Here is a 20,741-nt window from a genome sequence, read left to right as displayed (position 1 = left end):
TGTGTTTTTGTGAATTTTATAAACCTTGAAGCTAACTGATTTTTGCTTGTAGAGATGTAAACTGTTATTAGGAGAGAAGACTGGGGATGTGACAGAACAGAAATATTTGTGCCTATTTCTTAAACATGATTACCTTCCTCATCAGAAATCACCATAAGTCAGCTTTCTCAGAAGGCACTGGCATCCAATTCTGTGTTTCACTTCCTCCTGTCCTTAAGGCACCGAACAATGTCAGCATGTGGAAAGTACTCAGCCAACCTTCTCTTCACTCTGTCTCCAGTTGTGGCCTCTCAGGGAACAAGCTCCTCCCTTCTGCTAATTTTTCACCCTTATCTTTCCTGATTAGGCAGCACCCCATGTAGCCAACTTTTCATATTCTCTCTTTCACACTTCCATTATAATTTACCTATTCTTGGTCCCACTTCTAATTTCCAAAATGAAAATCATCTAATTTCCATTTCAGGCTCATGTTTTGATGAATTGGTGTATTAACAAGGTAAAATTCTCTTCTCCTGTCTGTTTTTTTGTTTTTTGTTCTTACAGTAATTATTTCAAGACAGTGGCCAATGGGGCACCTGGGTGGCTCAGTTTGTGGAGCATCTGACTTCAGCTCAGGTCATGATCTCGCAATTCATGAGTTCAAGCCCTGCATCAGGCTCTGTGCTGACAGCTTGGAGCCTGGAGCCTGCTTCGGATTCTGTGTCTCCTTCTCTCTCTGCCCCTCCCCCACTTGTGCTCTGTCTCTATCAAAAATAAATAAAATATTAAAAAAAAAAAGTGGGCAATGGAGTGCTGTGAAAGTTGAAATTATGGTAGGCAAATGGGAGTTTGAAATATCTCTGAGTCTCATAATTCAGGTAACAGCCAATGGACAGGATTGTCTCTTTGTAAAAGATATTTAATCATTTCTTTATTCAATCATCAAACATGTGCTAAGGACTTAGCCTGTGCCAGGGCAAACAACATTGGACAAGACGATCAGCTCCCTATTCTCATGGAACTTACATTCTAGGCCTGTGGGGAGAGAGGATCATAAACAAATAATAAGGAAATATTTGGTAATGATAACTGCTATGATGAAAATAAGATACAGTGACATGAAGAGAAGTGACCACTGGGACATAGGCTGGGGCTACAGCCGTGGTCAAAGATGGCCTCCCTGAGGAGATGACATTGAAGTTGAGGCCTGAAAGATAAGACAGATGACATGGATGGTCTAGAAAAAGAACATGTCGGACAAGGGGGAAGAGCTAATGCAAAGGCCCTAAGGTGGAAGGCAGCTCTGTGTGTTCAAGGGTATTGTAGCTAGAATGTAGGATTACCAAGGGAGATGAGGGGGGGAGAGGTAGGCAAGGGGCAGTTTATGTGGAGTCTTAGAGGCCAGCAGGAGTTTTTGGGTTATGATTCTGAGTGTGAACAGGAGCCACTGGAGTGTGTTAAGCAAGGGGAATGACATGTTCTGCTTATATTTTTAAAAGAGCCTTCTGGCATTTGGGTTGTAACTGCCAGAGGGGAAGCAGGGAGGGCAATTAGGACAGAGGTGACGGTGACTTGGGTCAGGATGGCACCAGTAGACGTGTCAGCAGCAGAGTCAGGATAATTTGGAGATAAGTCAACAGAATTTACTGATGTATTGCATATGGCAGTGAGGAAAGGAAAGAGAGGAGTCAAGGATAATTCCTAGGTTTAAGTTTGAGTAACTGAATGTATCATAGTCATTTTCTGAGATGGAAAAGCTGGGAAGGGGTAGTTTGGTAAAACAGGTGGAAAGGGGGAAATCAAGAGTCAGATCTTTAAAAAAAGGTTGAGTTCAAGATGCCTATTAGACATGTGAGTAGAATTGCCAAGTGAGCATTTACACATGTAAGTCTGGAGCACAGAGGAGAGGTCAGGGATAAAAATTTAAATTTGGGGGTCATTGGCATATAGATGGAAGTTTAAGCCATGGGGCTGGATGAGATTGTCTAGAGAGAGGGTAAACAGAGAAGATGAGGAGTCAAGAACGCCACCACTTAGAGGATAAGAAGAGAAGTCAGCAAAGAAGCCACTGAGATTGAGAAGTGGCCATTGGAGGTCTTTGGCAACCTTGACAGAGCAGTTTCAGAGTGATAGGAACAGAGTGAGGAGACTGAAGAAATATATATGCCATACCCTTCAAGTTTGGGCAACACCCCTAAAGCTGTGCTGGCTAGGAGCATATAATGTTCTTAAAGTTTGTTTTGTTTTGTTTTTCTAAACTATGTGGCACACGTAAAATATGCAACCAAAAAATGCTGTGAAGTTTTCATTGCCACCTACCTAGCCCATAAATCTTGCAATGCCCTGAAAGAACTCCTAAATAACCAGCATTAATAATTTTATAGGGTAGTTCTCCAAGACATCATGAAGGAATAGCTAATAAAAGCAATTGTAAAAAGGCTAACAAAAATAGAAAACATGACTGGGAATAACCTATGCCTGATAAATTTCTCTGTTGTAATACTAACAAAACTACCATGGAAACACATGGGATTGACTTCTATGGTTAAGGCATTCATATTATAACTAATCCCACAACAAGCAAAATATTTGTGTGGGGTTCTGACAGACTTATTTCACTAGTCACAAAGTGACATTTAATTCAACAACTGTTTTTGTTGAGCAGATGGTAAAGGGAAGGGGCTGTGATCACTGCTGACAGAGACACAAGGATGCGTCATAAGCAGGTCTTGCCTTGAAAAAGCTAGCAAGAACTCTCCTGTCCCCAGGCTGCCACTACAATGGGGGCAGGCACTGAGTCTATCTGGATTGCTATTATAACTCAACACCTAGACATAGAAGGCACTTGTTTTAGTCTGTTCAGGCTGTGATAACAAAATACCAAAATACCGGCTCACTTATAAACAGAAGTTTTTTCACAGTTCTGGAGAATGAGAAGTTCAGAATCACTGAGCTGGCAGATTTGGTGTTTGGTGAGAGCTTCCCGCTTCATAGACAGCTGTCTTGGGCTTGCTGTATCTGCAAATGGCCAAAGAGGGTAGGGAGCTTTGTGGGGTCTCTATTATAAGAACATTAACCACATTCATGAGGGCTCTACTCTCATGACCTAAGTACTTCCCAAAGACCCCATCTCTTAATATCCTCACCTTCTAAGGGGCCCACCCAGGAGCTCCCAGTAACTTAGTTTTGCTTTTTTTCCTTTGCCTGAGAGGACCTATCTAGAAAAATGTTGCTGCAGCCAATGTCAGAGAAATTACTACCCATGCTCTCTTCTAGGACTTTTATGGTTTCAGGTCTCACGTTTGTATCCTTAACCCATTTTGAGTTTCTGTGAGATTTTTGACCACATAAGGAGATCCTTTAAAGAGAAAAGAGGGGCACCTGGGTGGCTCAGTCAGTTAAGCGTCTGCCTTCAGCTCAGGGCATGATCTCACCATTCTTGTGTTCCAGCCCTGCATCGGGCTCTCTGCTGTCTGGGTAGAGCCTGCTTAAGATCCTCTGTCTGCCTCTCTCACTGCCCTTCCCCCGCTCATGTGCATGTGTGTGCATGGTCTCTCGCTCTCAAAAATAAATAAAAACTTGCAAAAACCTGTAAACAAAATAATAAAGGGAAAAGAGAAAGGATATATATGCTGAAGAAGGCTCTTAATTGCCCAATCACATGAAGCATACTGCCTCGAGTTCTTATCTAACATTAAGCCAAATATTCTGTAGGGACAATGTGTATCAATGTCCTGGGCTGGGTCCCACAGTGACAACTTGCAGAGAAAGCTGTTTTCAATGAACTAGCACCTACCTCCCCTGCCTGACCTTATCTTCTTGAGAAATGGCAGTTTGGGTTAGGTCACCTATAAATGTTGGATGAAGATGATCAACCATCCACCTTCAACAATCATGCAAATAGACTAGGATATAACACAGGGAGCAGAGCTGAAGCCTCGTTTTCTTCTGACCCATCTGTAAGCACAGAGGTGGACACGGGTAGCCACAAATGGTTTGCCTTCCTACCTACTTTGATGGGGAAACTGAGGCCGGCATCAAGGACACCTGCAGAATTAATTGACAAAATGGAACCTCTGTGGAATCTGTCCTGTCCACCCTCCTCCCAACCATTCAGAGACCACAAAGCCCTTGGGAGGTGTGAAAAGACTATAAATAGGACAAACTGAGGAAAGAGCCATCTCTCTCTTTCTCTCTCTTCTCCCTCTCTTCAGCTGGTGTCTCAGAAATGTCCCAGGTGTGTGTTCGGAAGAGGGGAGAGAAATGGAACCAGTTTCATGGGTGTGGGACCTGCACAGTCACTAGGGGCTCTTGCTTTCCCCATCTTGAAGTTCTTACCAATCTTGGAACAAGGAACCTCACGTCTTCATTTTGCAGTGGGTCCCCCAAATTCTGTTCAGTCCCAGAGGTGGGAGCTGGTAAAAACTAGCTTGCAGGGCAAAGCAAGCTCAGGCCTGACTCCCACCTGGGCCTTACCCTGGTGCTGGTTGACCAGCTTTTGGTCAAGTTCTTTCTCCTCCCAAGTACATCTAATGTTAGATGAGAGGGACCTTGGACTCACTTGGACTCCACTGATGTGGATCTGAGGGAACAGAAGGTAACAGTTCTCTTCAACTGTGACATTTCTTTTTCTTTTTCTTTTTTCTTTTTTTTTTTTTTAATTTTTAAGAGAGAGAGAGCGTGAGTGAGGGAGGGGTGGAGAGAGAAGGAGACACAGAATCCGAAGCAGGCTACAGGCTTTGAGCTGTCAGCACAGAACCCAAGGCAGGGCTCGAACCCACGGACCAGAAGATCATGACCTGAGCCAAAGTCGGATGCTTAACTGACCCACCTACCCAGGCACCCCAAGTGATTTTCATTTATAATCTCACAACAATTCTAGAAAGAAAGGATTAGTGTTCTCAGTTAACAGATGGGTAAAGGAGGCTCAGAGAGTTTGATTAAGTTTCCTAAGGTCACACAGTTGGAAGTGGTTCCATCAGGTTGTCAGATCTTAAAGTCTAGTTCACAGAAGTAGAACCACCGGAAGTGATAGTGAGGGACTTGTTTTAAGAATTAGACCTTGATCGTGCTCTGTCTCTCTCTCTCTCAAAAATAAATAACAAACATTAAAAAATTGTTTTAAAGAATTAGACCTTGAAAGAGTAATTGTTGGAGCTCATTAAATGGTCTATGTAATGCTATGGCTTCTGCATCTGGTGCTGGGCCTGCAGTCTGCTGGGCAGATAGTCGGGGAAGATAGTCGGGAAAGCAAGGACAGCCTGGAGCCCTGCGGGGACCAGCTGGAACCCACACTAGTATCTGCCTGCCTCCAAACCTCCAACATCCACGTGAGGATGATTTCTAGGAGCAGTAGGCACCTTTTTCTGGGGTAAACACACCACACCTGGCCCTGGGGTCACAGAGGCTGAAGGCAGAGATCCGGGAGGATCTCAGGAGCTGAGGGCCCAGCTACTGCCAACCCCAACCCGGTGAGTCAGCAGGGGAAGCCACCATGTGCCTGGGTTGCTACTTGGGGGCTGGTACGCTGCCCTGACCCATACAAATCTGCATTCACTCCCTCTCCTGGTTGCTTTACTGTCCACTCCTGAAACTCAATATTTACAACATGAATATAGTACATAACATTGTGTGGTATCTTAATGCCCTCAGTGATTACTTCCATGCCAACCGCATTCTATAATTCTGGAGTGGAGAGGGGGGAGGGGCTTTGCCTAGGTCAGCTGTCTGATCTCATGCCTAGTTATGATAGGACTTCCCGAAAACTGTACTTGGGAGTGGCTGTCCCAGCTGCATTGGCTCTCCCAAAGCAGTGTTCCAAGCTTGCCACTCTCCCTGAATCGCCACGTGCTCACCAACCAGGAACCTATCCAAACCCCATACTTTTGGGGTTTTACACATTCATTACTTTGTACGTTCATGGTTGATTGAATCACTGCTCATTGGTTATTGATTCAGCCTCCAAGCCCCCTCTCTGTTCCTCCAACCAAGGGGGTGGGGACTGAAAGTTCCAACCCTCTAATCTCGTGTTTGGTTCTCCCGGCAACCAGCCCCTTCTTTAGGTGTAGTCCCCAAATCACTTCATTAACATAACAAGAGACACCTTTAAACTCTCACCACTTAGGAATTTCCAAACGTTTTAGGAGCTCTGGGCCCCGCTGGGGGCTTATCAATAAAAGCACACAAAGAAACGACTATAGCAAGAAGACATTTTGACTATAAATACCAAGAGTTTGTGAGGACTGAGAGAGTGTTTGTTCTGGGCGAGGTGACACTTTTCTGATCTAAATCACTCTCCTGGAGACCTTGAGGCAATTAGCTACTACCTGGTAAAAGCTACTCTTCTAACAGTGTTGAAAGCTGTGCTGTGGCCTGAGTACCAACTCGTATAAAAGTACACCTCAGCTCCATTTAGGGGCGCCTGGTGGCTCAGTCAGTTAAGCGTCCGACTTTGGGTTAGGTCATGATCTCACGGTCCCTGGATTCGAGACCCCCCCTCATTGGGCTCTGTGCTGACAGCTCAGAGCCTGGAGCCTGCTTTGAATTGTCTCCCTCTCTCCACCCCTCCCCTGCTTGCACTCGCGCTCTCTCTTTTTCTCTCTCTCTCAAAAGTAAACATTTAAAGAACTTTTTTAGAAAAAGTATACCTCAACTACATGTGGACTTTATTCCCTTCTTCTCCCCTTGCCTGGACTTATGTGATTAATCTGTAACTGGTTCGGGGTATGTTGTGTCTTTGTTAGTTTGTTAAGACACATTATCCTGTACGCTACAGGTTGTGAAATTCCCACAGCAAACCTGTATTCATTGCTGACAAAGACAAACTCAGTCTCTGAGCATAATTTGCTTCCCAAAACAAAACAGCTACCATTATCTCACTATTGTTTCTGATGTGTGTGAAGAAATGTAATAAAAATTACATGAGCATGTAAAATAAAGCATACAATTGTCTCTGCCTGGATCTTCCATTTCTCCTTCGGGTTTCAACTTACACAGACACACCTTCAAGAAGCCTTCTCTGACCTGCACTCAGGCCCACCCCAACCCAATTAGCACCTTCTGTTAGTCTGTGTCACAACATCCTGTAATTTCCTGGTTTGCAATGCATATCAAAAGAGTCATTGAGTGGTTGTTTATCACTGAGTCTTCCCCAATAGAATATGCACTCTATTGAAGTGAAGGCTGTTTCTCCTTTCCACCGTGGCATTTCCAGTGCTTAGCATATTGCTAAATGTTCAATCAATTAATTACTGACACACTGAATGAATCAATTAATCACGAGAAGACAGGAGGGTTGTTTTGAAGGTTGTCTAACTATATTTATAATTTGATTTTGTGGACTCCATTGTTGAGTGGACAAGATTTAGGCTGTTTCCAAAAGAAACACCGAAAAGTAAAGGATTAGATGGTGGTGTCTAAATATGGTGTCTCTTCTGATGAGGCCCCTAAATGTGGGGTGGAAGCTGGTGTTGGGTGGTGAAAAGAATTCTTCCGAGGCAGAACAAAGGGGCTAGAAGTTTACTGAATACACCTCAAGGGAGCAGCGGGCAGGACTCAAGAGAGGCTGTCTGCTATAAGGCAGTGGGTGGGGGCTGTTTTTAAAGGGGGAAGGTGAGGAAGTGTGGCGATGTACGGAATTTTCCCTTTTTTTGTTAACTGTGCCTGGTTATAAATAGCCCATTTGTTAGTTAGGCCCTTGAGATATTTTGAGGTGGGTTGCCTGAAGGGCCTGTGTTCAGCCAAGGGGTTGGGGTCACTTTAGGCTCTTCTGCTTTGATCAAATTTCCCTTGCTCAAGCCTATTGTCTAAAAGTGGCCTCTATTGCTTCTTGGCCTTTTGGCTAAGATCAAATGTAGTATCTGTTCTTATCAGTTTAAAAGAGGCCACTACATAGATGAAACTCACAAGTTTCAACTATATTCAAATAGTCTCTTCTTTGTCATTCTAGTATATATACATCTTTTTTTTTTCCTTTCTTTCTCCTCACCCCCACCCCATTTCTTTTCACGGCAGGTATGGGATATTAACAAAGTTGAGGGGGGGGGTTGTTTCTCAAATATACAGGTATTTTATTTTATTCTATTTTATTTTAATTTTTAAGCTTATTTATTTAGAGAGAAAGAGCAGGGGAGAGGCAGAGAGAGAGAGGGGGAGAGAAAGGATCCCAAGCAGGCAGCTCTGTCAGCACAGAGCCCAACGCGGGCCTCGAACCCATAAACCATGAGATCATGACCTGAGCCGAAGTCAGGAGTCAGGCACTTAACCGACTGAGCCACTCAAGTGCCCCGCAAATATATAGGTTTAAAAAAAAATAGTTAAAATATAGCTATTTCTTAACATTTCATACAAGTAGAGAAGTCAGAATTCAGTGATTACACTGTTTCCTGAGAGATAAGAGTACATTTATCATCTGCCCTTATATCAGATGGTTTGATACCTACACAATCTAATGACCAATTAAATGCTAAATGTTACCATCTTGGCTTTGGAAATTTGCCTTATATTAAACCCGGGAAGCTTTCTCTCAAATCTATCATATACATAGAGTATAGCAGGCAAAGCGAGTACCACTTTTATATTCAAAGACCATGCTTTTAAGAGAAAAAGTCACTGTCCCAACAACTGCTCCCAGACAGTAAATTATCACAATTGATAAAGATCTATTCCACTGTTGGCAGTATGTTGGAAGAAGCTGGTATGTAGAAATAAAAGAGAAACAGAAACATATACTAGGCCTTGTGTTCCTTCCTGTTTTGGTCATTTTCACCAGGTGGTAATAATAATGACAGCAGTTTTAGTTTGGGGCTTATAAAGCATTTACAATATGCCACTGTTGGTTGTAAGCGCTTAGCTTATAGTAACTCATTTAATATATGCAACCCTGTGAATTCCCTATAACCCTGTAAGATCAATACCATGATTAGCCTCATCTTATAGATAAGGATGTGAAAACAGAAGTTAAGTAACATGCTCAAGGCCACATAGCAAGTGATAAAGGTAGGGTTTAAATATGAGCAGTCTGGCTCCACAGACATAGCTTTTAGTAATTTACTATGTTGCTTATTATGTATAATATATTGATATTATATCCTTTCTAGAGTAACATTTATAAATCAGCAAGCATGTACTAAGCATGCCATGGAGGAAACAAAAAAATATAACATGATTCTTCACTCACTCTAGAGGCATCTTTCTGAAATAAATTAAATTTCATACTTGTAGATTTTTCCTGACAGTGGTTCTCAAGTGGTATGTTAGGACATACTGGAGTGTTGGATCAAACTTTGATCTGATTAAAGTGTAATTCTGCTTCACTGTTAGTAGATATAGAAAATGTTGAGCAAGGAAGGTCATGCTGTGTAGTGTAGAATGTGGCCAAAACCACCAAGAAGAAGATGTAAGTAAGAGTCAGAAAGTAATATCAGATTGGCTCCCAAGAAAGATCACAGGTTTCTGAGAACACATGATGCTCTCTACTGGAGAATTTTGGCTCTTACAGAATGTAAGCTACATGAGGGCAAGGATTTGGCCTGTCTTGTTCACAGTTGTAATCCCTAGGCAATGTCCCAGTGCCTAGCACAGAGTAAGCAATAAATATTTCATAAAGGAATGAATGGATGAAAGGAAGAAACCAAGAGAGTGGGGCAGAGCTGCAAATGGGCTTACTCCCACAGTGATACATGAAAAAATGTGATAATGGCAGATGCCTTTACATTACAGTCATGTTATATATTGTCATACTCTTCCAGGAACTATGCTGTGCTTTTTAGTGATTTTAATAGTATTTTTCAATCCTTTCATTTCCGTTTTTTTTTAATGTTTATTTATTTATTCTGAGAGGAAACATGCATTAAGTGGGGGAAGAGCAGAGAGAGAGGGAGAGAGAATCCCAAGCAGGCTTCACGCTGTCAGCACAGAGCATAATGCGGGGCTTGATTTCACAAACCGCGAGATCATGACCTGAGCCGAAACCAAGAGTTGGGTGCTTAATCAACTCAGCCACCCAGGTGCCTCCAATCCTTTTATTTCTTTCTGTGTGCCATCAAGAATTCTAGGATTTAGAATTTTATCATAAATTCTTTATGAATCTCCTAAAGGAATGCTAACATATTTATAGTTGCACATCCAAGATAAAAGAACTACTTTGCTTGGATTTTGATGGATACTATAGATAGTATCTTATATAGATAGCTATATACATAGCATATAGAAAACACAATCACCATTCCTACAGAAATGCTTATTAACAAGATGTACAATTCTAAAAAAAAAAGGGGGGGGAACAAAACAAAAATATGTACAACACAGACTATAGAATTCTTGTTTTAAACAGGATGCTTGAGTTAAGCTGTGTTCTTTAAATTTCTGGGTCCCACTGTTTAGATATCACTCCTTGCTAGTCTAGAGGAAGGATCAAATCTTGGACTTTAATGGAAACCATCTAGCTTTTCACTAACAACTTCCATACCCTTGGCTAAAAATAATAATCTTTTAATTCTACTTTCAATCATAATGTCATTTCTTCTTTTGTGTTTATCAAGTACTAACAAATCCAATTTTGGTGGAGAGATAGATCTGATTCGAGGGAGCTACTTTGCAAGAGGTAGGTGTAGTGTGGAGAGGTACCAGAAGAGTCAGACTTCATATAAATACCCAATCCTTCTTAGATATATTGGAAGCAGCAGGCAGTGGAAAGAATCAGTGAGTGGCATTAGTATAAGACATCATTTTACATGAGAAGTTTCAAGAAAATTTGTCTTTTTGAAGGCAATTTTTAGAGCAGCTTTCAGTTTACGATAAAAATGAAAAGGAGGGGGGCGCCTGGGTGGCTCAGGTCACGATCTCGCGGTCCGTGAGTTCGAGCCCCGTGTCAGGCTCTGTGCTGACAGCTCAGAGCCTGGAGCCTGTTTCACATTCTGTGTCTCCCTCTCTCTGACCCTCCCCCGTTCATGCTCTGTCTCTCTCTGTCTCAAAAATAAATAAACATTAAAAAAAAATTTAAAAGAAAAATAAATAAATGAAAAGGAGGTACAGAGATTTCCCATATACAGGTAACCCCTGCTTTTCAAAAATTTGTATCATACCACTTTGCTTTTACAAAAGCCTTACATTAGTATCTGTTTCCGATTTTTACTTTTTCAGAAAAAGGTGAAAAGTAAAATTAGCCTTCAGTGTTTGCTTCGCAGCAAGCCATTATAGAGACAGTGTGCACCTCAAGCAGCAAGAGTGACCCCACCAAACTCACTACATTCAGCATCTCTGCATCAAGGCTCCGTGGCTTTAAACTGTGTCTGTGAGCATCTATGCTTTATCTTGATTTATTTTGTGCATCCAGTAACAATATGTGTCCTAAGATATCAGAAAAGAGAGGTTATCTTTTGGGACTGAGAATGCTAAAAAAATCTTCCACTTAAGTTAACGGTAATTGTGTCTTGGCTTTATGCCATTTAGACTTATGGAAGTTCTCTTAAGAAATCCGTACTCCCTACCCCTTCGTATGCATAGCCTCTCGCATTATTAGCATCACTCACTAAAATGGGACATTTTTCATCAACGCTGAACCCATGTTGACCCATCATAATCACCCCAAGCCCATAGTTTATCTTAGGGTTCACCTATGTTGTTGTACATTCTGTGACTATGGACAAATGTATAATGACATATATCTATCACCATCACTGCCCTAAAAATCCTCTGTGCTCTGCCCATTCACAACCTTTCCATCTGGGCAACTACTGATCTTTTTATTGTCCCCATAGTTTTGCCTTTTCCAGAATGTCATACAGTTGGACTCATATAGTATGTAGTCTTTTCAGATTGGCTTCTTTTTCTTAGTAATATGCACTTAAGGTTCATCCATATCTTATCATGGTTTAATACCTCATCTCTTTTTAGCAGTGCATATCATTCCATTGGTGGATTGTATTACCATCTATTTATCCGTTCATTACTGAAAGACGTCTCAGTTGTTGTCAAGTTCGGCAATTATGAACAAAACTTTTATAAACATCCTAGGGCAGGTTTTTGTGTGGACATAAATTCTTATCTCATTTGGGTAAGTATCAAGGAGCAGGATTGCTGGATTGTATGGTAAGAATTTGTTTAGTTTTGTAGGAAACCGCCAAACTGTCTTCCAAAGTGGCTCTACCATTTTGCATTTCCATCAGCAGTTCCTGTTGTTCCACAGCATTTGGTGTTTCACCAGCATTTGGTGTTTCAGAGTTTCAGATGTTGGCCATTCTGATAGGTGTATAGTGGTATCTTATTGTTATTTTCATTTTCATTTCCCTGATGACATATGATGGGGGAGCATCTTTTCATACACCTATTTGCCATCTGTAGATCTTTGGAGAAGTGTCTCTTGAGGTCTTTGGCCCATTTTTCAATTGGTCCATTTTCTTATTGTTGAGTTTTAGGAGTTCTTTGTATGTTTTGGGTAACAGTCCTTTATTGGATGTGTATTTGCAAATAATTTCTTTCAACCCGTGGCTTGTCTTCTAGTTCTCTTGATATTGTCTTTTTGCCAAATAAAAGTTTTTCATTTTAATTAAGTCCACCTTTTCTTTTTTCTTTCTTTCTTTCTTTCCTTCTTTCTTTCTTTCTTTCTTTCTTTCTTTCTTTCTTTCTTTCTTTCTTTCTTTCTTTCTTTTTTTTCATGATTCCTGTCTTTGGTGTCGTATCTCAAAAGGTATCACCACACCTAAGATCATCTAGGCTTTCTTCTATGTTCTCTTCTAGGAGCTTTATAGCCTTGTAAGTGTTACATTTAGGTTTATGACCCATTTTGAATGAATTTTTTTAAAGGGTATAAGGTGTCCAGATCCATGTTTTTTAAAGACAGTTTTATATCTCCTTCCCAATTGTATGCCTTTGCTTTTTTTTTTCCCCCTCCTTATTGCATTAGCAAGGACTTCTAGTATAATGTTGAAAATGAGTAGTGGGAGGGGATATCCTTGCCTTGTTCCTCATCGTAGTAAAAACTCTTTGAGTTTCTCACCATTGAGAATGATGTGTTATAGGCTATTTTGTAGATGGTCTTTATCAAGTTGAGAAAGTTTCCCTCTATTCCTAGTTTACTGAAACTTTTTATCATGGATGGGTGTTGGATTTTGTCAAATGCTTTTTCCGCATCTATTGATATGATCATGTGGTTTTTCTTTTTTTAGTCCCTTGATGTGATGGATTACATTAATTGATTTTTGAATGTTCAACTAGGCTTGCCTAACAAGGATAAATCCTATTGATCATGACGTATAATTCTTTTCATACTTCTTTGGATTTGATCTAATAATATTTTGTTGAGTATTTCTGCATCTATATTCATGAAAGAGATTGACCTATAGTGTTCTTTCAACGTCTTTAACCTCATAGAATGAGTTAGGAAGTGTTCCCTCCGCTTCTATCCTTTGAAAGAGTTTGTAGAGAATTGGAATAATTTCTTCTTTAAATGTTTGGTAGAATTCATGGTTAAACCCACTTGGGCCCACTTACTATTTCGGAAGGTTATTAATTATCAATTTGATTTCTTTAATAGACACAAGCTAAAAATTGTCTTTAAAAAAAGAAATTAAGGTATTAGCTTGTAGAAAATTAGTAAGATTATAATAATTTCTGTTTTGTAAAGAAGACAGCACCAAAGGTTATAGGTTATTGTACTATATGACATTAATCAGATTTATATTTAATTTAGCAGTAATTTAGAATGACTTCAGTATTTTTTTATACTGATGTATACACATTATTTCTCTTATCTTCTTTTAAGTGTATTTATTTTGAGAGAGAGGAGAGAAGGAGTGGAGGAGGGGCAGAGAGAGAGAATCCCAAGCAAGCCCCCTCTGCAAGTGTGGAGCCCAATGCTGGGCCTGATCCCAGGAACCATGAGATCATGGTGTGAGCCAAAATCAAGAGTCAGACGCTTAACCAACGGAGCCACTCAGATGTCCTTCTCTTACCTTTCTTTAAATCAGCTTTGTTTACTGCTGGTTTTCTCAATAGTGAGTTAAAAACTTGATTTGTGTCTAACTGTATTTGTATGAGAATTATTTTTTAACATTTTGAAATTATACTTTTGGCATTTTCTAGGAATATAATGTGGCTGCATATTTACACATCTTAAAAATGTACATGCTCTTTTACCTAGCAATTGCTTATCTAAGTATTGACCCTGAGAAGATAAGGATGTGCTCAAAGATTTAGCTCTAAGAATGTTTTTGAGTGTGCTTTATATTATAGTGAAATAGAAACAACTATGCAACATTAGAGGACTGCTTGATACCTAAATTTATTTTAAGAATGGTTTTTTTCTGGGTAAGTGGAACTTGTAGGTTTCAAAAAAAATTTCTTTTATGTTGTTCATATTTTCTTATGAAACTTTTGAAAGAAGAAAAAAAGAAAGCTTAAAGATCACAAAGTCTAGTTACACTTCTCTTCTCATTCTTGTTGACCTCAGTTGAGGTATTTAGCCCCTAGCTATAGTTTTTCTGTTCCAATTCCTGCCACTAACCCAGGGGACTTCAGCGTCTTTGAACAACACTGATCTACCATCCCTGCTTTTCAATTCCTTCATATCCCATTTCCAGTGCCTTCTTCAGTTCTGTAATTTAGTCCAAAGAAATCTTTTTTTTTAAATATTTTTAAATGTTTATTTATTTTTGAAAGAGAGAGACAGAGTGTAAGCAGGGGAGGGGCAGAAAGAAGAGGGAAACACAGTATCCGAAGCAGGCTCCAGGCTCCTAGCTGGGGCTCCAACAGACAAACCATGTGTGAGATCATGACCTGAGAGAAAGTTGGATGCTTAACCGACTGAGCCACCTAGGTGCCCACAGTTCAAAGAAATGTTAGGTACCGTGTTCATTCGGAACTGTTCACCTCTGATGTTCCTGTGTTTCTCGCTCTGGTCTGCTTTCAGATAAAAATGTCTTGTTTTTCTGATTAAAAGAAGTAACACATGTTTGCTAGAAAATTCTTTCAGAAAATACAAAGATTCAAAAGAGAGAATCAAAACACTGCAATCCAGGGCATACCACACGGCATTTTTGTAACCTTTTCAACTTTTTGTTAGGAATAGTTTTTTTTGTTTATTTTCTGAGATGGGATCTTACTATACATTTTGCTTTTATAATCTGATTTTTGCCACTCAGTGATTTATCTTTCCATGGCAATAAACACAAATCTACATCACCATTATTATGGCTGAAAAATAATTTATATTATGACTATAATATTCTTTATCTAGGCCAGGGTGTCACAACCTCAGCACTATTGACATTTGGGCCAGATAATTTATTGAAGGCGTTGTACCGTGCATCGTAGGATGTTTTACAGCATCCCTGCCCTCTACTCTCTAGATGCCAGTAGGACTAGCCCCCTAGTCATGATGGTCAAAATTGTTTCCAGCTATTGCCAAATGCCTTCTGTGGGCAATATTGCTGCAGTTGAGAACCACTAACATAATCAATCTGCTATGATTTGACATTTACATTTATCTACTTTTTCATAATTAAAAACAGTGGTGCTAATAAAGATCCTAACATATATAAACTCAGCACTTCTTCGAATTACCTGTATAGCTTAAATTCCTAGAAAGGAAGAACATACTTTTTTTTTTTAGTTTATTATTTTTTACTTTTTTTAAATATATATTTTTTACTCTTTATTTTTGTGAGAGAGAGAGAGAAAGAGCTCAAGCAGGGGAGAGGCAGAGAGAGAGGGAGACACAGAATCTGAAGCAGACTCCAGGCTGTCAGCACAGAGCCTGACGCAGGGCTCGAACTCACGAACCGCGAGATCATGACCCGAGTCGAGGTGGGACACTCAACCCATTGAGCCACCTAGGCGCCCCTATTTCTTTATGTTTTAGACAGAGGGAGAGAGCAAGTACACAAGCAGGGGAGGGGAAGAGAGAGGGAAAGAGAGATTCCCAATCAGGTTCTGTGCTGTCAGCACAGAGCCCAACATGGGGCTCGAACTCACGAACTGGAAACTCAGGACTTGTGCCGAAATCAAGAGTCAGACACCTAACCGACTGAGCCACCTAGGCACCCCAGGAATAACATATTTTAATGTTGATGTCTATTGCCAGATAGTCCTCCAGAAGTGTTGTATCAATTTATAGTACCATTTAAACAGCAAAAATGACATTTCCTCAGATTTTGTCCAAAAACTATTAATCTTTTAACTCTTTGTTAGTGATGGGACACCTGGGGGCTCAGTCAGTTAAGCAGCCGACTCTTGATTTATGCTCAGGTCATGAACTCACTGTCGTGAGTTCAAGCCTTGCATCAGGCTTTGTGCTCATAGCACAGAGCCTGCTTCAGATCCTCTGCCTCCCTCTTTCTTCCCCTACCCCGCTCACACTCTCTCTCTCCCTCTCTCTTTCTCAAAAATAAATAAACATTAAATCTCTCCTAGTGAAAAGTAAAACATAATACTACTTTGCCCTTTTAATTTGTAAATTATTTGATTTGCTAAGCAGGTTAGTAACTTTCACTATGTTTATTGGCCATTTGTATTACTGCTTTTGTGAGCTGCAAATTAAATGTCTTTTGTCCACTCTTGATTTTGTAAGAGCTAGTAATTATTTCTTCCAGTTTGTAATTTTTCTGGTAACATTATGTGAGTTTTCCTTTACAGAAAGTATACATTTTTTATGCTGTCAAATTATCAGTCTTTTTATTGTGGTTTTACTGTTAGTGATGTCATGCTTAGAAAGATCACCTCTGGGGGCACCTGGGTGGCTCAGTCAGTTGAGCAACCGATTCTTGATTTCCGCTCAGGTCTTGACCTTGTGGTTCTTGAGATCGAGCCCTCGGGGTAGAGGGGGCACTACGCTGACAGCACAGAGCCTGCTTGGGATTCTCTCCTCTCTCTGCCCCTCCTCCTGTTTCGTGAGTTGGAGACCCATATAGGGCTCCCCGCTGGCAGCTCAGAGCCCGCTTGGGATTCTCTCTCTCCCTCTCTCTCTCTCTCTGCCCCTCCCCTGCTCATGCTGTCTCTGTCTCTCTCAAAAATAAATAAACTTAAAAAAAAAATCCACTCAAAACCCCAACAATGTTGTATTAAGATTTTCCAACTCTTAGAAATCTGGTTTCTTTTTTTTTGTTTTTTGTTTGTTTTTTGAGAGAGGGAGAGAGGGAGGGAGATCACGCACTCAGACACATGCATGGGAGAGGGGCAGAGAGAATCCCAAGTAGGTTCCACTCCCAGTGATGAGCCAGAGGAGGGTTCCATCCCACAACTGTGAGATCATGACCTGAGCCAAAATCAAGAGTCAGGGGTTTAACAGACTGAGCCCCCCAGGTGCCCCAGAGTCTATTTAAAGACTTAAGAATCAAACTAGATTACTGAATAAACACCTCACAGTTCTTATAATGCGCCTGCCAACTTCAGTTAGGTAGGTACAAATATTATTTCCGTTTTACAGACCGGGAAACTAAGGCACAGTGGGTTGACACAACCTCTGAGAGTCAGAGCAAGTGATTGAGACCCAAATTGTGCGCGGCTTACAGTCTTAGGTTTTGTGTGTCTCCGCCCTGCGGCCTGGGAATCACAGGAGGCCTCATTGTTCCTAAGAGCCGGATTCTACAATAGTATCTCTATCTGCAACAAAGAAGAGGCAGGCAAATCAATAGCGGTTTTCAGTTCCTGACCGCATATTTGATTCACTCAAGGCACTTTTAGAAAATATCCTTTCCAGGGCCTTACCGAGAGAAATTCTGTCCAATCAGTCTTGAGTGGGGCACTACTATTTTTAATCTGTTAAAGAGGAACGTTATTCCCAACGCAGTGGTTTTCAAGCTTTTTGTATTCGCTGGACCCCTGACACCAATCTCCAATTACTTTCAAAGGTAATGTGTGGCAGGTGTGTGAGGTCTTTGCCCACACCACGAACCACCTGTCTGTTTTGGTGAACTCTTTGTTATCCCTAGTGCAAATGTAGACCACCCTGTTCTTCCAGAGAGAAGCATTTCAGGAAGAGGGGACTGAACTTGGCCTAGGGAGTAATGGTGAAGGGAGTGGTGGATTTACAAATAATGGCTTTGCTTCCTTCCACGTGATGTCCAGTTGTAAATTTCACGTAGTCAATCTCCTCCACCAAATAACTTGTCGGAAATTTTCTTGTACTCTACACTTGGCAGTTTAAAACTTGTACACACCTGCGTTCTTCTGTCTTCAATTCCCACGCGTCCCTAGTCCTCAGAGCATGGCTGGGGAGCCTGACACAGCTGGGAGCGCGGCCCCCTAGGGCTCACGCAATAGAGGCCGGTAAGAGCCACGTGGAGCTCTGGCCACATCCCTTGGCTCCAGGTGGGCCACGGGCCCAGCTCTTAACGGCTGCAAACTCACAGCAGCAGGAGACAGCCAACCGCCCGCGGGCCCCTCGTTTGAGCTGTGGCCCAGGAGAGGACACGCTTCCAATCCAGGGCGCTGGTAAAACCTGGGACCGCGACAGGTGACTTGGCCTTCCGCCGCGCTCCACCGCCCACCCGCACGTGCCGACGCAGCCCCGGGACCCCGAAGCGCGCCGGCCGGGTTTGCCCAGGTGCGAAGGGCGCTGAGCCGCCCGGGCCGCGCCGCGCCGCTCGGCCCCGCCCAGGAGGGACCCACGCTTCTCCTGAGTGGGCCGGCGGGACGTCAGTCAGGCCTCGGGGGCGGGGCCCGGGTTGCGCCCGTCCCCCGGCCGGCTATAATGTCGGGCCCCGAGTGCCTGCCGGCGGCGGGTGGAGGTGCGCGCCTGGGCAGGGGTGAGGTTCAGGGCGTGCGGAGCCCCGCGCAGCTGCCGCAGCTGCTGGCCGGCCGGCGACGACTCCGGGAGGAGAGGGAGAGAAGGAGAGGGAGGGGCGGGAGGCGGCGGCGGCGGCGGCATGGAGGGCACTCGGGCTGCCCGTGCTCGGTTTGCACCAACTCCCGAAGGTGCTGCTTCCAACTTTTACCTCCTTGGAAGCCGGGAGCCGTAGTGTCAGGAGACTTGACATTAGGCGTGCTGATCCGAGCTAGTGACGCCCACAACCTCTTCCCCTCACCCCCCCCCCCCCTTTTTATCTGTTCTCAGCTTTGTTATTTTTATTCATCTCTAGAAAATGGACTTCGCCCGCCTCTGGCTGGGGCTGCTGCTGCCTTCGGTAGCTGCGCTGGATTTCGGCTACCACCACCAGAAGGGGATGGAAGAGTTTTTGAAGAATGTGGCCCAAAACTACAGTTCTATCACTCGCTTACACAGTATTGGGAAATCTGTGAAAGGTAGGGTCCATCTCGTGCGCTTTCCCAAACTCCCGGTCCTCGCTTTCATTCATTAAGTCTGCCTTAGCTTCCTGTCCCCTTTCCCTGAAGCTGCTCAGGGGAGCTCCAAGCGGGTAGACCGGTGCCTTGCTTGTTGGTCGTTTTCTGCTTTTGTGTGTTGTGTTGTCTTGTGTTATTTTGTCAGGGCGATAGTAGGAAGACCTGAATTTTACTAAACGTCTCTGCTGTCATTCAGTGTCATTGCGTCCTACGCGTTAACGGCGTTCTTTTTGCGCTCTTGCGCTGGTTGCTTGGGATGTGTATTTTTTTTTTCTTGGTAGATAAACTTCTGTCAGGAAAGTCACCGTTTAGCCATCGCGGCTTTCCCTTTTTGTTGGCTTCTTTAAATATGATTTGGACTGTTAGTATCATTTTTTTCCCCAGTCTCTTTTAAGCTAAACTAATTTCTGTTGGTGAGATTTCTGTCATTCGTAATTAGCCCTGTGACTTAAAATGATGCAGAAATATCATTTCTACAAGTTTCTTTTAATGTTAAAGAGTAGGTAAGATTTGTGTCATGTGTAATTAGCCCAATGGCTTAAAGTTATGCAAAAAAAAAAAAAAAAAAGGCTCTGACACTGATCAGAGACTGTTTTAAAATTATCCATTTGAATAAAACGATTGCTGGTTAATAAACGTTAGCAATGATTGGGACAGGCATTTTCACGTTTATCATTTAATTAATTTAGAAGCTATATTAAATATAAATATATAACTACATATTAAACCTCATTTTTACAGACAGGAAATTTAAATCAGAGATATTATTTTGCTCAAGATCACCAGGTGGTAGATTTTATAACCAGGATTGGCATTCAGATTGTTCTACTTAAAGGCTTAGATATTTTGGGGAGAAGGCAAATACTTTTAACAAACATTATTTCTTAATCTTCTTTTTATTTTGGTACCTCTAAAGAGATTACCTGAAAGTTTAATATTTATTTTTTTTTCAACATTTATTTATTTTTGGGACAGAGAGAGACGGGGGAGGGGCAGAGAGGGAGACACAGCATCGGAAACAGGCTCCAGGCTCTGAGCCATCAGCCCAGAGCCTGACGCGGGGCTCGAACTCACGGACCGCGAGATCGTGACCTGGCTGAAGTCGGACGCTTAACCGACTGCGCCACCCAGGCGCCCCGAAAGTTTAATATTTAAATAAAAAGTTTTGTCAAGTGTATGCAGTTTGGATCTCCACTCTTTAGAAGGTGTGTTGAAACTCTACCTAGATTTTAGCTCTGAGCTTTTGAGCCAAGGAGTGTCTTTTAATTACCATATTTTCAATCATTTAAAAAAAAAAAGTCATGGTTTTTATATTAAAGAAGACCTGGCATACAAATTTACTTATCCGCAATGCAAAATAAAAATCCTGGGTCATGTGCGCAATGGTACCTTTGTTTTCAAACAACATTGCCAAAGAGTTGGTGCCAGGATTACTCTGTATTGCTCTATAATCCAAAATTACAGAGGTTGGATGTGTGAGAAAT

General features: G+C 42.0%; 1 protein-coding gene, 1 long non-coding RNA gene and 1 pseudogene across 6 annotated transcripts in view; 2 read left to right on the top strand and 1 right to left on the bottom strand.

Annotated features, from left to right (window-relative positions):
- Window positions 1-2,872: 2,872 nt before the first annotated feature.
- LOC109501658 lies at window positions 2,873-18,546 on the bottom strand. The gene is made up of 3 exons (XR_002159871.3): window positions 18,135-18,546; window positions 17,485-17,577; window positions 2,873-2,997 (listed from the first exon to the last, which is right to left on the bottom strand). It is a non-coding gene; the product is annotated as an uncharacterized LOC109501658 (long non-coding RNA).
- Window positions 7,800-7,927, top strand: LOC111561605 (annotated as a pseudogene).
- The window catches only part of CPM (carboxypeptidase M), an 84,860-nt gene continuing 82,527 nt past the window's right edge, over window positions 18,409-20,741 (top strand). The window contains exons 1-2 of one of the 5 annotated variants that reach the window (XM_045062057.1): window positions 18,409-18,430; window positions 19,056-19,218. In XM_045062057.1, coding sequence (XP_044917992.1) covers window positions 19,059-19,218 — 160 coding nt within the window. In that variant the 5' untranslated portion in view covers window positions 18,409-18,430; window positions 19,056-19,058. Of the gene's footprint in view, window positions 18,431-18,498; window positions 18,521-18,594; window positions 18,723-18,864; window positions 18,892-19,055; window positions 19,219-20,741 lie in introns of those variants that run through there. The other 4 variants (XM_045062056.1, XM_023257219.2, XM_023257218.2 and 1 more) reach the window with 4 other exon arrangements.

This window comes from Felis catus, chromosome B4 (assembly GCF_018350175.1).
Source record: "Felis catus isolate Fca126 chromosome B4, F.catus_Fca126_mat1.0, whole genome shotgun sequence".
Lineage (NCBI taxonomy): Eukaryota > Metazoa > Chordata > Mammalia > Carnivora > Felidae > Felis > Felis catus.
Note: the sequence above shows the minus strand (reverse complement) of the source record. Positions and strands in the feature narration are given on the sequence as shown.